Raw genomic sequence first — 17,438 nt, 5'->3', positions numbered from 1 at the left:
TTTAAGCTTACCTATCGTGCTGTAACATCTTCTGAGAATGAATGTTCTTAAGAAAAGCAAGAGACTATGCTAATGAAGAACTGTGCTTGGTAATACCTTGAACAGTGTAATGGCAAAACAGTGTCTGTATTGTCTCAGCCACTAAATTCTGAAAAAATAATCTGAAAATGCCCAGCTTCCCAAGTTCTCCCAGTGTCCTCAGGCTCAAGAATGTAAAGGTAGACTTGAGACTCTCATATATCAGGTCAGTCCTGCAGAAGTGCCCCAAATGACAGACCCAAGGAAAATGAATATATGTTGTTAGGGTTTCTTTCTTTCAGATACAAACTCGGAGGCAAGGTACAATTTTAACATTTTTTCTATTATAAATATTAAACTGATTTCTTACACTTTATATAAATGTTTACAGTCTGTACACTTTTTCAATCTTCTTTAATAGCACTGAAACAAAAATGGAGTTTCTGTAGAGATCATTTCCCACAGGATAACAGATTGCTACTGTAACAAAGAATTCCAAAAGGTAATATTGTTTTGTATTTTCAAAAGCGTATGTAAGTTATTTTAAAGGCAGTGGTCTTCAGTATTAACATTAGCTCTGGCCTTTTCATTGTTAAATCATTCAGTCTACTTACTTTCATCTTTTAAGGATCAGAATTCACACTTAGAAAATAAACAGTAGTTGGGGTACGAACATTTCATTTTTTTCTTCCTTTCTGTATGCATATGAAACACAGCTGAGCCTGGAGAAAGAATAAAGGTGAGTGCTTTTCATTTATGTTAACTGTGACAAGATGAGTTTTAAATGGTGTTCAATACCAGTGCTTGCTGATTAGTCCTCTAAACAGCACTTAGTACTTTCATTATTTCATTTTTCCTAGCATATAGTAGCAGTAAGATCAACAGAGATGCGGGATTTTTGCTCAGTAACTTTGTCAGTTTCATCAGTATCCTTGTACAGTCAGTATTTGCTATTAACACTATTACTTCATGCAGCAAAAAGGAAGTTGCAAAGTAATAACAAGGGATTACCACCAAAACAAAGCAACACAACAACAACAACAACAAAACATTGCAAGAGGCTTTGGGCAAACACCCTGAAGGTATTTGGAGAGCTTTGAAATTTTTCAGGTATCAACAAATTCATCTGAAGCAGTAAGTTTTCAGCATACATGAAGTATCATGGATGGGTTCTGTAAGATGGTCCTGCGAACAGGTTTAAATCATTGTGTTTATAGGAACAGGGTGACAGAAAAGTAATTTTAGACTGTACAAGTCTACAGACTTGACTTGATTTTAAGCATTAAGTACTCAGCGTTACTAACACAATAACCTTTGGGTCAGTGTTGACATTAGGAAACTTTCCAAATACTGATTTGTTAATTTTCTTCCTCTTCCACCCTCCTAGAGTAGGCAAAGTGTGTGTGTGTAGATATGTATGCATACACACACACATACAGAAATTGTTAGAATTGAAACCACAAGCAAGCAGAGTTTCCTTAGATGCACGAGATTTGCCAAATTTTGCTGCTCTTCTAAAGTATTTTCCAAATACGTTGAAATATTTACAACATTTATCCTGTTCCTTTTAATTGTTGTAGAAATAGACTTTTTATCTGCTAGGTGTGCATTAGGAATACTTCTTACTGTAGTCCTGCAGAGAGGACAGAAATCAAGAAACTCACAGAAAATTGGCAAAGCAAATATGTGCAAATATGGTTTGAGAGCCATTCTGACTGCTTCACTGATCAAAGTGCAATTTCATGTTAACTGTTAATAATTCAGGTTTAGTGTATGCGGAACAGAAGTTTCACAATCTTCACAACAGCTAGGTTCATCATATGCATTTAAATTCTTTACAGATCATATTTATTTACAGTAAGATAACAGAAAGTCTACTACTACTATTACTACTACTCTCTCCCTTCGTTTTTATTTAGTCATGGATGCAAACACAACTCAGGTTCTAACCAGGAACTTAGAACCAGTAGATTAGTAAGTAGTTTCAGATTGACTTTAAAAAAAAATAAATAAAGTATTAATATGCTTGACAATTAATGACTGTAAGCTGGAAACAGAGCATACATCTAAGCCACTGAACACAAAGCACACATGCTGTAGTAAGGGGTCAACTAAAAATGTAATCTGTCATGGATTTTGTAAACTGATTTGCAAGTTTTGAAAAGCATTAAGTATATCGCACAATTACAGAATGTCAGGGATTGGAAGGGACCTCGAAAGATCATCTAGTCCAACCCCCCTGCTGGAGCACGAGGGTATGTTGTTAACAGATATGTTAGTTTCAGTTTCTGCTATTTAAATGCTTGATGCCATCCCTTTTTTATAAAAGCAAGTGAGTTTTATACAATTCTGAGAATTATCGTGAAATGCAAATGAAATTTTAAGATTGGCTCTTGTGACTAAAAGATTCACCAGTAACTTGAAAGACGGATTTGTCATCTCTTAACAGTTTGTACACATTATAGTTTTAAGAAAGCTACATTACCTCCCTAGCACCTTTCACTGTACAAAATCTACACACGTAAGAGCACAGTCACCTTGACTCTTCACCTAAAGTGCGTATGAAACCTATGAGGGGAACTGAATAAATCCTGGTTAGAACCATAAGATGTTAGAAACTGGAATACAGTATCCATTGCATTGAGATTGCTATGCGGTTTCCTTCATAATATGGTCTTTAAGGTACTACTCAGAAGTTACAACACTGATATGCACTTTGATGTTAAAAAAAATAGTCAATGTTATCCCTGTGTTATCTACAGTACAGGGACAGCAAGCTATCCCTTAAGCCCAATGAGTGGGGCTGTGTATTCCAAGCTGTAAACTCGAACACTGAGATGGAAGCAGAATTCACTCTGAACTCTCTCTGGTTTCATATTTTACCTTAAAGAAGTTTTATAACATTTGTCAGTATGCCCTAACAAAGTCTAATAAACAGCTTAACTACTTGTATTAATATTCATGCTAAACTCCAGAAATAAAGATGACTGTCTGCGTAATGTTTTTAATTGGTTTCAGCCACAATGAGAAAGAACTCTCCCTCTTAATAGAATACAGCTTTACTTAAATACTTATCTCTATTGAACATTTGTTTCTACAAACCTGAATTTGGGCCAAATCTGAAGTGACAGTCTTATGAGTAGCTGCTTAGAACACTTGTATAGTGAGATGTGCAGCCAAATCACTGTAGAATCCACATGGTCATCATGTACATAAGCTTCAGGAACAGTGTCACTCCTTTCAAAAACAGTCCCAGAAGATACTGTGTTCATTGTGCAGATGATGCTAACATACCTTAAATTGAAGGAATTCATTTATAGACTTGGGAGTGTGTTTTCAATAGGGAAATGTATAGAATAAAGAGGGTATTTCTGTTTTAAAATCCTTTGGAGTGTCTTTCCAGTTCACTTGGTAAAGCAGCTTTTTCACAATCGTCCCCTTCAGTTTTACATTCTTCCAGAAGAAACTTCCCCTCATCTGCTAGGAGCAGTCTTTGTGTTGTAGATTGTCGATAACATGATTTCTTCTCTGAATCGTAAGAGATTCAATTGTTTTATGTGCCTGTTCCAGTTGCATCTTTAAACCTTCGTTGTCTGCCTTTAGAATATTTCTTTCCTAAGGAAACAAACAAACAAAAAAAAAGGTATTTGATTTTACATTTGTTTCAGGATTGTCTGGTTGTGCATGTAGGTTGACTGGCATAAAGATCAGCTGGTGTAGCTCTTAGCAGCAGGGAACAGTATGTTATTTGACTGTTTTCCAAACTTGAAAGAAATTCAGGGCTATGAAAATGATATTTGTTTTGTTTTTCTTGAGGGGTGAGGGGGGGAGTAGAGAGGGCAACATGCCTAGATATTTACCTACATACCTTTTTTTTCAAAACCCAAATGCTGAAAGATAAAATGTAGGGACTATACACTGAAAATAATGTGATCTTAATGAATTCTTGTAGTTCTCTTCCTGTCTGTCTCTAAGACAGTATCTATCTGCCTCTGGACAGTAATAAGTCCAGAAAACTCAATGGGAATGTGACCACCATTTTGTTTACAGAACGGCACAGATTAGTGCTTTAGGGACTGTCTACTACATACTATATCAGTTAAAAAAAAAAATAGATCACATGTGCTCTGTGAATGCAAAACTGAAAAATGTGGACTGTGAATTTTAAAGGCAAATACAATAAATAGACTTTCTGAACCTGAGCTACAGAAATATCTAGTGAGATATTTAAAATGCAGGATAAAATTAAATGAAACTAGTGTTTTGAGTATATGAAGATAGCGGTCTGACTCCTGGGAGGAAAATGTCAGTTTCACTGTTTCTTTTAAGATGGGTCATGTTGAAACTTTATGGAAGCTGTTAAAAGTATTCACAACAGTTAGATTAGGACAAACATATTTTTATAGCATATTAATCCAAAATGAGGCCATGCCATGAGTAATTAAGTAATCAGGAATACAACTATAAGATAGGTATCAAGACATAGCTTTGTTGCTTTTCATATTCAGCAATAGTCACTGCTTGTTGATCTTACTGGCCTGCAATTTAGACATGACACTGAAAATCCAAATTTCAAGTAGATGAATAAACTTGATGGAGATATGATTATTTCACCGTTTTGTTCTGATTTCCTTTAAGAATATGCAAATCTGTAAGTATTTATATGGCTCTTAGAATTTAAGTTATGCAAAATCTTCTTTCTTAGAAGAAATACTTCTAAGTATTAGAAGCATCTTACTATCCTTTCAAAGCTCTTCCTTTTAGAAGCTTTGGTATATTCCTGGTATATTCCTGTTGCTTATTATTTCAAGCCAAATTAGGAGCTTCAATCAAGCTGTTCTAGACTGGCTTAGTACATATCTCTATATTGTTTCATTATACAGGAGAAATGAAGACATGCAATGCATAACAGATGATACTATATTGTAAAAAATTTGATGCTAGTGCACTGAGCTGATTTGCCAGCACTGTAATTTATGAGGAAAGGAATACAGGCAACTACCCCATTATCTAGAACAGTTGTTTCCAAAGTTGATTGAGGTATTCATGTAAAGAATGTTTATTTTCTAACTAAAAATGTTAAAACTGTGAGATTTACAATTCTTTATTTAACTCGTGTGCATCTCCCCGAATGTTTTTTTCTTCTGCATTCTCTGAAGTGCTGGGAATTTCTGGTTTTGGCTAACATTGCTGTTTTAAATTTGTATTAGAAGTCATTTTCTTTAGCTACAAGTATTTTTGTTAAGGAAGTGTTTATCTGTTTTCAACATTATGCTGTACATAAATAGAATACTGTCAAACATGTTAAAACACTTATTCAGCATTCCCAGTCTTGTATTACATGTGTGGAAGACAATTCCTTAAATATAACTTGTTTTATGGAGTAATACCTTGTCCTAAGCAATCGAACTGTGGTCACAGACTTCCTTGTCACTTCTAAGGAAGACAGGGATCAATATAATCATAGTAAGGTCTTCAGAACATATTCCTTAAGCCCTATACTACTACTTAAATTTCTATTTGAAGTGAAGCATTGCTGGAGGTAAAGTGACTAAGAATTCATTATGTCCCTCATGGTTTGTTCTGGCAATTATACTTGAGAACAGTGACAGAATGACATCTTCCCACCCAGCCACAGCTTCACACTCTTTACAGTACTGGTGTGTAAAACCATATTTGTTCCAGTATGTACATACCCGCTCAAGTTCCTGGTATGAGGGTTTATAGCTGTGATGCTCGTGATGCTCCTCCTTCATCTTCTGGCTGGATTCCTTGTTTTCCCATTTAACATATGCTTTTTTACGGCTTAGTAAGGGGCTTGGACGTGGGGATGGTGCGATGGGCTGGAGATAAGGATTTTCTAGTATCCTTTTCTCTTTCTTCTCCATTGACTTATGTGATACATCAGCAGCCAGCAGTGTAGAGTCTGTCTGTATACCTTTATGAACTACAGCTGGTTTCAATCTTACTGAGATTTTCTGAGCTGAGGAGCCCATGAGCATAATAGTTCGGTCCTTGCTGTCTTCATTGTGTTCTACTACTCCATTTGGAAATGTGAATGGTCCTTCTTCTTGTCCTATAGAATATATATGGTAAATTTAGTCAAGAGGAGATGTAGATTCCTAACACAAAGATACATAAGTATCTGACTTTATAGATTCCACACTGGAATTTTAGAATTGTAACAGTACAGCTGTTCCTTAATGCAATAACAGTAGTAAAAATAAGCATACCAAGACCTGCTTCTTACAAAATGGGAGAGTTAAGGGAACCTGGCAACTCTTCATTTCATGGCACTTAAGTTCTCATGAGAGTCCGGCTGAAGACTTACCGAGTTCTTGTGGAATTTGTGCACCTTACCTTGCTTAGCGTAAGGAGAGGTCTCCCAGAAATTTATTCACCTAAGACTTGAACTAGAATGCCTAGTTATAGCTAATAGGCTGATAAAACTCCGTAACTAACTAACAAAACTCAGTGCAATACAACTTGTCTTTAAAATAAAAGGAACAACTTAAAAATTATCTAGATCTTTTGAGCTTTTGAATGTGACCTTCCCTCACCATGGAATTGCTCTTTAACTGCTACTGTGCAGAGGCTTGAAGCAAGAGCAGATGTTGGGCTGCTGTCTGCAACAGAAGTTTTGTGTCTTCTTTTGCACTCTATCACAATCAGGTCTTTGCATTGTTTGTGACAATTCATTCCACAGTCTGTAAAGAAATCAAAGTTTACACAATTCAGTGTCTCTGTTGTGTTTAAGATCGACTCTCACACTGAGTTTCCTGCCCAAGAAGCAGGGAAATGTTTGTGATCTCTACATGCATTACCTGAAACAACATAAACTAAGAAATCAGCTGTATTCTTTTGCTATATACACCTCAAAAGCCTTTTCATTTTTAAAAATATCAAATAGCAACATTCAGTTGCAGCAGATTTCTGACTGTAAAGTTGAAGAGAAAGCAGATACCTGCATGAAGTGGAAAACCCTGCAAAATACTTCTGAGTCTATTATACAGTTGTCACAGAGAGTTGATGTTCTCATTCATCAGAATAGAAGAGTCTGTTCCTCAACCCTCTGGATTCAGTGAAGATTTGCAAAGCGTAGAACAGTTCCTTCAGCTTTGCATTTCTTTTTGGAGCATCATTCTGTCACTTTAAGTCAGCCTTCTCCTCCTTTAGGAGCCAGATTAAATAGGTCCACAACAATAAATCTTGGAATGATCAGGGCTGTTTTTTTTATTGTTTGTTTTTTCCTTTTTGTCATTCACCATTAATTATAGATTAAATATAACAAAAGATAAAGATTCTTACCTTTGCATCTGTATCCTTGTTTAATTACTCCCCATAGCTGAAATTCAGACAAACAGAAAGGGTATTTATTTCTGCACATTTGATACTTCCAGATATACAAATCCACTAAAAGCACCACTCAGTTCTGAAATCTGAGCACCAGCAGAGTACTTTCTTTTTCTATCCTTTAAATGGTAAAATCAAAATACGAACCATCTACCTCTTTAGTATAAATATTCTGTTTGGCAAACAATATTTATATGTATGCTCCTTAATCACAAACAAAATAGCTTGACCTAGTCTCTAATGCATACATCAGCAGATCTGACAGCCCAAAGTAAAGCTGTGGAACTGGAGTAGATGGAGAATTTGATCCCAGCTAAGCTAGGGAGCAGTAAGACTCAGTTTTACTAAATCTTCTTGTGCTAGGCAGGTATCATGTCACATCTGTACCAAATATGAGTTCATAAAATGATAGGACATCCTGAGTTGGAAGGGACTGACAAGGACCACTGAGTCCAAATTCTTGCTCTGTATAGGACCACCAAGAATTCAAACCATATTTCTGACAGCATTGGCCAAATGGGGAGTCTATTCCAGCGAAGTGAAGAACCCTGTCCTAACACCTCAACTGCCTGACGCAGCTCCATGCCATTCCTGTCACTGTCAACAGAGAGCAGAGATCACTGCTGCCCCTCTGAGGAGCTGCAGGCTGCCATGAGGCCTCTCCTCAGCCTCCTCTGCTCTGGGCTGAATAAACCAAGGGGCCTCAGGCACTCCACATATTTATGTGGAGTTATATAATAATATAATAATTATATTTATTTATATATTATATTTATTTATATATATAGGTAATTTTCGTAGGTCACATGAGCTAATTATGTGATAAAAACAGGTATTTGTCCAGACAATATTAGCATAATTTGCCTTCAATGAAAAAAAAAAAGAATAAAAAAGGAGAGCTTACAAATCCAGCACAGTTGTCACAGAAAGTAGGTCTTAAGTAAGTGGTCTCCTGAAAGTTGTGAGAAAAGCCAAGTCCTAATTTGGAATAGATTGAGCTAGCCCTCATAAAGTAAGCGGTTATTTCATCCCTGCTGATCAGACCTTCCCTGAAAATAAACAAGAAAAGTTGTTTGTGAAGCATCTGTTTTCTTAAAAGCATAAGAATTAAACATACCTTTTCTTCACAGTTTATAATGGCAATACCTTAATTGACCAAAACCTACAGTGATATCAACAATTTTGTTAACTGCTCCCAAAGTTTACAGAAGCTTCTCTGCACATTATAATTTCAGCCTGTAAGGATAAATGAATAATCTGCATATGAGATGCAACTTCAAAACTACTTCATAGTTTTATTAGTATTATTATCAGTTTTGTTTTTCTGTGTTTTAAGGTGCTAAGAAGAAGTTCTTAATTTTTCCAAAATACACATTTGCCAATTCTCCGTTTTTGAGGGGCAGGTTCATTTTTTGAAAGTTATTCAGTGGTATATACTGTCATTCAAAAATATTCTATTTTTCTTTTATCTTTATTCTTCCTGCTACATCAACCACTGCTGTAAGCTCATTCACAGAACATCTGAATGATGCTTTTGTCAGTTATGTTTTCACTTTGCTGGTGAAGAGGGTGATTTTACAATCCTAGTGATAGAAGAAGAGAAAACAAAACAAACAAGCCAGGGCTGATAAGCAGAACTGGGTGAAAAGAGATTTATGAGTACTCACGAGTCCTTAGCCATTACACAAAATGAGAATGGAAAACTGGCTGCTATCTTTTCAAATTCCTCTTGAGAAATGTAACCATCCTGATCGTGGTCATAATTTTTGAAGACAGACTGTGTAAAATAATAACAGTTTATAACAAGGATAGAAGTTTATTACATTCCCACTTCAGAAACTGTCCACAATATTTAGAGCATTCCTCTCCCACTTTCCCTCAATATCTATTGAATAATACAAGAGTTTTTATAATTACTTTTTTTTTTTCCTTTAGTCTAAAGAAGCATTATGATTTCCTGATTTTTAGGAAAATGCAGATAGGTGATAGGTCAACACAGACACAACTGAATGGTTCACTACACAAGGCTAGCTCTTATTTACACAGTTCGCTCCAAAAGTAATGCCTCTATGTATTTCCATGGAAACTACAACAGATAGAAAGAGCACAATAACTCTATTTGATAGGACAAGTTCTCAGCTACAAAACGCTATTTCTAACTTGGACACCACCATTAGCTATGCATTTTCATCAGCAGTGAACAGAAGCCTGCATGCCATGCTCGTAAAAATCTCCACAGCAGAGCTGACCCACTGTTTCACAGATGCTATGACAGTGCCACTGCTGACACACTCCACCCACCACCTCACTGTTCTTGCATCCCCTGTTTGGTCTGAATAAACATTCAGCAAGCATCAATGAATGTCAGTGGGTGCTATTTTTTCTACATGAGGAAATCAGTGATACACCACCACTCCATATGTACTTCCATGTCAGATGCCATTTTGTGAGACATCCCCTCTGCTGCCATCTGTCACTTGGCAACAAAATGTAACAGAATGTTGACAGAAGATTCAACATCTACTGCCATACCACCAGCATCCACCACTGATGTCATGGGCCAACATAATAAAATAGCAGGCATTACTTTCAGATTGGACCTCATAGTTGCTCTTTAAGATCATCACTAAGGTCTACATACACAACTTGTAGTAATGCTTTCAATGATGGTCTCTAGACAAACCACTGCAGCTGCCTGACTTATTTGATCAGGTTAATGTCATGTAACAATCAGCTATATGAAGACTTATTTCTACTTGTGGAATGACATTACTGACTGGGTTGGCCCTAGAGCAAGGAGCATATGTAGGACAAATATAGGACTACACTCCAAAACAGTATGTATTTATCAAGGGATAACAAGCAAGTCTTTAGAAGAGAAAGAGATGATGCAGGAATGTAAAGAAAATCTTTACTTCTCTTCATGTTTCTGTTTTGAAATCAGTCACCAATAAAACTGATGACCCAAATGAGAAAAAAAAAAGCAATGGCTGCTAGTAACAAAGCTGTTGAGAGGTCTGCTTTCAGATTCTACCAGTAACATGATGTTGAAAACCCTGCTAGAGTGGGAATACATGGCTGCTTGAAAGATTGACTCTGAAAGAATACAAATCAACTTTCACATTCCTGGTTGGCTTCTTAGTCATTTAAGGAATTTCTTCCCACACCTCACTGCTAATGCTTTTTAAGGTAGCAGAAATATCTATTTTGTGCAAACAAAAGTGCTAACAAAGTCAGCACAGTTTTGAATGTAGCCAATAGCTTGTTTCTGTTTTTGCATCCTTTTGTACCCAGCAGTTAAGACTACAACTGAGATATAAGGTAAATGGTCCAACCATACTTACATCCACCATCCTCTGAACATGTTTACTGACTGTTTTCGGATCAGGTTTTGGGGATACTCCTGAGGCCCAGTCTGCAACTACTGGTGGTCTGGAAGGTGTCAAAGGCTACAATAAATTGAATGGAACTTTATTAGTACCACACTAAAATATTTTTGGTATTATACTTCTTTCAATTGTGACAATGGACTATGAAATAAAGGACTGCAGAAATGGCCTCTCTGACACAGTGTCATATTTTTGATAATTTTGTCATAGTTCAAGTTCAACTTCCTTGAACTGTCTTTTCTTAAATTATCACAATTCACAGACTGCCCTATAAACTCCTGATCTTTTCCAAAACAGGATCAAAAACTGCAGCATTAAACTCATGAATTTGATCATTTGAATCACAGAAGAATTCTTAACTTAAAAGAACCAGTATTGATTTTCAAGAGGAAGCTTTGAAGCCTCTGTACAAGTAACTGCATTTGTGTTTCTTTTAGGAAACCTGATATGGCATCAAGTCTCTCCTTTATGTTTCATCATCAACCAAACTTTTTATGCTTTAATGGCTTTTGCTCAGTTTTGCTCTGTTTTCAGTTTTGCCCAAAATAAAATAAGATGAATGCAAGGGATATTAACTGCATTATTCATAAAGTTATTTTGTTAAGAATCTGGAAAGGTCCTTACAGCAGCTCGGTGACTTCTTGGCTCTCGCGCATATGAAAGTTCATAAATTTCATCTTCTGTGTAGTACAGATCAAGGGACAGCTGAAAATAAACAGAACATCAACTTAATCCCAGAGCAGTTACTACTACTTGATTTACTTGTTCCTGGCATGCAGTCATATTTTTTGGTAGACTGGTGTTTCAAGTTTGCACCTAGAAAAAAAAAAATAAGCTGCACAGGTTTTGATCGTGATTTGAAATGGATGCATTACTAAGTTCCAGTCTGTAGCTGCCATTGTATGGAAATCTGTAACATTAACATTTCAAGTGACTGTAGGCATCAGCATGTTAGTAAGTAACCTGAAAAAAACTGTTACTGCCATGATATATAGATAGTCTTTCACACAATGTAAGCACCAGTCCATGAAATTCAACATCAACTTTAATTCTCATGAAACTCTTGTGTAAAGCAGGTTGAATCAAGAAGTGCATGATGAGGATGAAAGATGGACATGTGTTTACTTAGTTAGAATTTAACTATCAGCTGCAGTTATGTGGAGTGAGAAATATTATACGCGGATAAGTTCAGGAATTTGAAAAAGTTACCAAATTTACATCTTTGTTTATGGATGTGTCCTGCAAAATAGTATAGAAAATAATGTATTGACTGGAAACAATTTCAAGCTAAGATTAAAAACTAGTAATGACAGTTTCTGAATATTTACATGAAAATGATCACATTAGAAATGTGACTGAATAGAAAAGCCACAGGCAAATGCATTACAAGCTTTGCTCTGTGGCAAGTTTGAAGGATGTAAAATGTTGAAACACTATATCCATAACAAAGTTATCCTAATGTGTCAGTCAAGATGGTGACAGTCACAAAAAATAAGAAATAAAATATACTGTTTAATCCAGATAACACATCAGACCATAGCTGAATAACATTACTAAGTTTTAGATGCGCATAACTGAAAGAATTACTGATATAGTAAAGTAATAATTTCAGATTCTTTCTTTCAGAAATCTAAATGTAGTTTCTGACACTCAAAAATTAGTCCAGTATCAAGGTACTTCTCTGAATAATTGACTAATGTGTTCAAGTGTCTCTTCAAACTGATTTGTCTGTTGATAGGAAAACAAAGGATACAGATTGTTGGGAAGAAAATAACAAAAAGCAAACAGGAAAACTATGTGCCCAGGAATATTAGTTGATGGAAAACTCTTGTTTTAAAGTGAAGCAATTATTTTATGTCCTGTAATACATACTTACATGAAATTGTGGCCCTGATTGCTCCTTAAAAGAACAAATAATCTCAAGCGCATGAGCATGTGCATGTTATCTACCAGATTTTGCTGAAACAGGGCATGTAATGTAACCATAAATTAAAAGGAATGATATATAGCTTATCCAATCTGAGATGCTTGATAGGGCCAAACAAACTAAGAAACAAGAAAGGTAGAATTTCTATTTTAATCAAGAGATAGTACTTACATTTAAAAGGAGAAGCAAAATCTATTTTTGCAACATATGTGCTAGGTAGTGTTAGTGTTATTCCCAAGATAGCGCTGACTAAAGATGACTGGAAGCATAATGAAACAACTATACTTGACAGATTTTTATGTCAGATAGTTTCACTAGTATTAGAAGAAACCTGGCTGGAAATGTGGTATGGTTAACCCTTTCTTGAGTAACCCCCTCCATACAGACTTCCCAAATTTATATACTTTACACGAGACAGCCTTATATGCAATCTTCTGCTTTCATGATGTAGCAAGGGAAGCTTTCTACCTTTCTCCCTGCTTAGGCTCAGTTAGCAGAGGATTCAGAGTGTTTCATTAGGGAAAGATCAGAGATAACATATGTTACTGTCATGGAACAGAAATAAATGTTTTCTTCTTTTATAGAAATAATTGGAAGCATACTGCTCACGTGGCATTTCTACCCTTGCTGCTTGGTAAATCAGCATCACTAACTTTTTCTCCTCTTCTGCTACTGTAGACTTCCCGCAAGGAAAAAAATATAGAATCTTATAACATTAGGTATTTATAATTAATATAATTCTCTATTTACTTCAGTTTGAGGCAATTGAAAATCATTTTAAATACTGAAGTATTTCTCTAGTCCAATAGACTTACTGTAAGCAAATGAACAAGGTCCATATTAGCCTCCAGAGGAAGTGGCATTTCCTGGAGCTGTATCAGCTCATTTATGTGGTTATAGAGAGAGTACAGTTTGCATATGTTAATTTTTTTGTCCTCTAAGTAGTCTGGCATAGCCTCATGAAGTGATATCAAGTCTTTCAGGTGGACCCCAAGGATTGGGATCTTAAAGTTAGTGCACTCATTATAAGCACGTCGATAACAGTCATAGTTTCTGTAAGATGAAAGCAGTTCTGTCATTTCATTAAACACCTAAAAATGAAAAAAAAAAATAGTCAAAAATAAAATAAAAATCAAACCGTCAAAACTCTCTCTGTTCTACTTATATGTCACAGTAATTTCCCATGTTATTCTTACGAAGTTTATTCACAGTGGCTCCCAGAATGGATTCTTAAATGTAAATCTTTAGCCTCCACATGAAATCTAGTTATTCACCTCACTTAAATTAATAACCTATATTATCTGTCTATAATGCCAGTTTTCCTACATTCCCTATTTAGTCAATGGAAAAAAAATACAACCCTCTCAAATCAAGGGAATGTGTCTGCAGATGTCATGTCTCTGATCTTCCCAGAAGCAAGTGTCTTCACCTTAAAATGTGAAATGTAATTCTCTGGCTCCCAAGTCACCAGTTGGAATTGCCACCTGAAAGTCCTGGCAGAGAAACCCTACACTGTGCCATCACAATATGGCCAGAATTCCTACAATTCAGGGTGGCATATCAGTGGCATATCATTTTTCCTTAAAAAGAAGAAAGAAACATACACTGTACTTTGTTGTGCAAGCCAAATGAGTCCCAAGTCTAGCAATATAAATACTTTCCTTAAGTAAAACTATACAGGCATAAAGCTGCATTTTAATATTATAAAATTAATAGGACAATGTTTTATTGTGATTTGTAGAGTTCTTCAATTGGTTGGTTTCTTTTTTGTTTGTTTTTCTTTGTGGAAGTTCCTGTCTATCCACTCAATTTCTAACCTTCATAAATCAGTCTTTCTAGTTAAATTTCAAAGTAAATTTTAAACTAGTAAAGCCACTACTTATCAGCCTTTATTTTCCAAGTTTTTATTAATGTTTCTATAAAATGATGCAAAATGTTTTTCAAATGATGAGTACTTGTGCATTCCTCATGGTGAGGAAATTTGTACAAGCAACAACAACAACAAAACATGCCTTTAAAATAAGCTTGCTAAACTGGGTCAATGGATCTTAAGAACTGCAACTGTTATCAGTGGAAGGGGATATTTCTGCTCTATATTACAGATAAGCATTGTTCATTAAACCTGTTCATTATACTTTGTGATCAAAGCAGGTTTGTTAGATGCCCATATAAATTCTTTCAGGAGCCAAGTAGAGTGTATTAGTCTCTTAAGAGCAAATGATTAAAACCATTTAATTGCTTAAAAAAAAACAATAGTAACCTTTTCTTAGTTTTAGTAGCTGGAATCTCAGCAAAATTATGACCATGTGTTTCTTACGGCTAAATTTGTTCAAGTCTGACTAGATAAAGTCTATCATAGGGAAAGATCAGATAAACAAAACTGGTGTTTCCAGTATTAAAGTGCAGAGGTCTGTGTTTGCATTTTATAAACTCAAGCTAGTCAGTGTTGCTATGGACAGCAAAAGTTTTATTCTTCAATGTTCTAGGAACTAATTGTCTGCTTTCACATTTGAAAGCTATTCTGTACTTCTGTGTGCTTCTAAGTGAAAACAGGTGTTTTCGTATCCAAATATTAAACAGAAACTTTAAAGTAGCTCTACAAATCTATGAAGGAGACACTGAAAGTGTAAGAGTAACTGATGTCTGTAAAGATGAAATTACAAAAAAAAACTTCCTTTTTTTTTCCCTCTGCTCTATGTCATGTCTAACAAAGTAAACTTCTTTATTTTTGTGTGAAGTGACCAAAAAAAGTTTAAATTTACATGATTCGTAAAAGTTACAATACCAACCTTAATTACATCATGAGGAACACATGAGCTTGTTTCCTTGAGTCTGGAAATGGAACTGTGACAGAGACCTCCTATCACTGCCATTAATGTATTGAAATTCTGCAACTGGTGAAGCTTCTGTGTTGACATACAAACAAATAGCACTCATTACTTAAAGCTTTAAGTTGTACCATATATACATCCAAATTCTGCATTTCCTCTATTATTCAGGACCAAAATCTTAGAAGTTTTGTACCACAATCTATTTGACTTCATTTACTTTGATACTGAAATTGTGATTCTGGTGAGTGTAACATTTATTTGTTACTAAATAATAATTCCACATATACAGCAAGTCTTCAAAAGACTCCTCAGTATTTCTCCCTCTTCCCAGAGTCTGCAACAGCACTGTTCAATTTCTTGTTTATGATCACAGCCCGTTTAGTATGCAAAAAACATCAGTAGAACAATAGCTTTGCTTCTATCACACGAAGCATAAATAAAAGCAATTCCACTTATGGCCAAAGTCATCACAGCAATTCATACACTGGAATGACAGGCATTTTCAACTTGGCACTTTACAAACTGATTTGAAGAATATATAAATCTCATTTTTCTGTGAAAATATTTTCTTCAGAATGAATAGAGAAAACCGTAGAGACATAGAAAATACTGTGTATATGGGAACTGTTAGGTCACAGCCTGAACCAGTGATTGAGCACCTGGAGAAGGGGTGTGGCCAGCCTTGGGAAGACAGCTGCAAGCAATTTACTTGTGTGATCAGAAGGGGTGGACCCTCGGTCCCAAACCTCATTTAAGGGCTGGCAGCCACAAGGAAGTTATCTCTACTTGGAGACTGCTCCCTTTAGGAGTTTCTAGGGGCTCCTGATCTTAGAAAGGGGTAAGTGATTCCTTCTTTATTATTAGACTGGCTGCTAATTTTCTTGAGTGCTCTGAAGCTAGTTAAAGGCAACTATATTTGCTGCTGCCATTTGCTGCTGCCTGTTCTTACATTGTAATATGTGAATACCTGGCGTAAGAGCACAGCATGGCATAAGTATGCACACTGAATGTATGAAATGGGAGATCACTGCCAACTTCTCTTTCTCAGTTGACAGTAGGAAAAGAAACTAAGGGACTGTTTCAGAGAAAGTCAAAGCATTGTGTATCAAAACTTACCTGTGCAACATGAATGAACTTGATAAATACTTCAGCTCGAAGCTGTGGTGTTGGTCTACTGAGAACCATTAGCTGCACCCACTGAGAGATACCATTGCAAAGAGCAATTGATCTTTCCATTGTTGGATTCTCCTTCACGCAGCTATTCACTATATAGCTCTGATAATCTGAGAACTCAAAAAAAAAAAAAAAAAAATCTACCTCATGGTCTGTATGCAAGTACAAATAAAAACTGAAGAACACCATAATTAGTGAACTGTAAGTGTTCTTAAGTTTGAAACCTCTCCTTTGTTCTTTTCAAAGCAGAAAGCTCATAGTAATGGAATTAAAAGAATCTTTTCTTCATAGTTTGTATCACATCATTGCACTATGCACATCTCGCAAGTCTCAACTCTCCCAGTGTATCTGGCTCCACAGTTCTCTATGAGGAAGATAATGCTTAAAACTCAGTTTAATCTGGTAATTCAGTGATAGTTTAAGTTACAGATACATACATTGTAAATATAGCGCTTCTACATTAAACTATTCTAACCAAACAAGACGAGTTCTATCAGATTTACATAAAACTGAGGTTAGATTTCTTAAGAAAAGAGGACTACAGATTCCTTAATATTTTGATGCACCTTGTGAAATTTTCTTATTTAACCCAAGTGACCTAAAATAGTCTAGGGAACTCCTGTATGTGACAAAGCGTTGATACTTTCTTTGAAGCTTTCTTCCCATTAAATCAAAGAGAAGCAAATGTTTGTTTTCATAGATGCAGTGTCTATCTGATTCATTGATTTCTTTTTTTTTCTTTTAATC

At 35.7% G+C, this 17,438-nt stretch overlaps 1 protein-coding gene across 3 annotated transcripts in view; it reads right to left on the bottom strand.

The window, feature by feature from the left end:
- Positions 1–340: 340 nt before the first annotated feature.
- The window catches only part of RASGRP1 (RAS guanyl releasing protein 1), a 39,351-nt gene continuing 22,253 nt past the window's right edge, over positions 341–17,438 (bottom strand). For 2 of the 3 annotated variants that reach the window (XM_085225062.1, XM_085225063.1), the window contains exons 7-17: positions 16,635–16,808; positions 15,477–15,593; positions 13,503–13,778; positions 11,385–11,465; positions 10,716–10,820; positions 9,039–9,148; positions 8,276–8,420; positions 7,327–7,363; positions 6,579–6,725; positions 5,715–6,094; positions 341–3,633 (exon numbers count right to left, since the gene is read on the bottom strand). In XM_085225062.1, the coding sequence (XP_085081188.1) occupies positions 3,499–3,633; positions 5,715–6,094; positions 6,579–6,725; positions 7,327–7,363; positions 8,276–8,420; positions 9,039–9,148; positions 10,716–10,820; positions 11,385–11,465; positions 13,503–13,778; positions 15,477–15,593; positions 16,635–16,808 (1,707 nt within the window). In that variant the 3' untranslated portion in view covers positions 341–3,498. The remainder of the gene's footprint in view (positions 3,634–5,714; positions 6,095–6,578; positions 6,726–7,326; positions 7,364–8,275; positions 8,421–9,038; positions 9,149–10,715; positions 10,821–11,384; positions 11,466–13,502; positions 13,779–15,476; positions 15,594–16,634; positions 16,809–17,438) is intronic. The other variant, XR_014883585.1, reaches the window with a different exon arrangement.

The sequence above is a fragment of the Meleagris gallopavo genome, chromosome 5 (assembly GCF_905368555.1).
Source record: "Meleagris gallopavo chromosome 5, MGAL_WU_HG_1.1, whole genome shotgun sequence".
Taxonomy (NCBI): domain Eukaryota; kingdom Metazoa; phylum Chordata; class Aves; order Galliformes; family Phasianidae; genus Meleagris; species Meleagris gallopavo.
The sequence above is the reverse complement of the archived record's forward strand: the minus strand, read 5'-3'. Positions and strand labels throughout refer to the sequence as shown.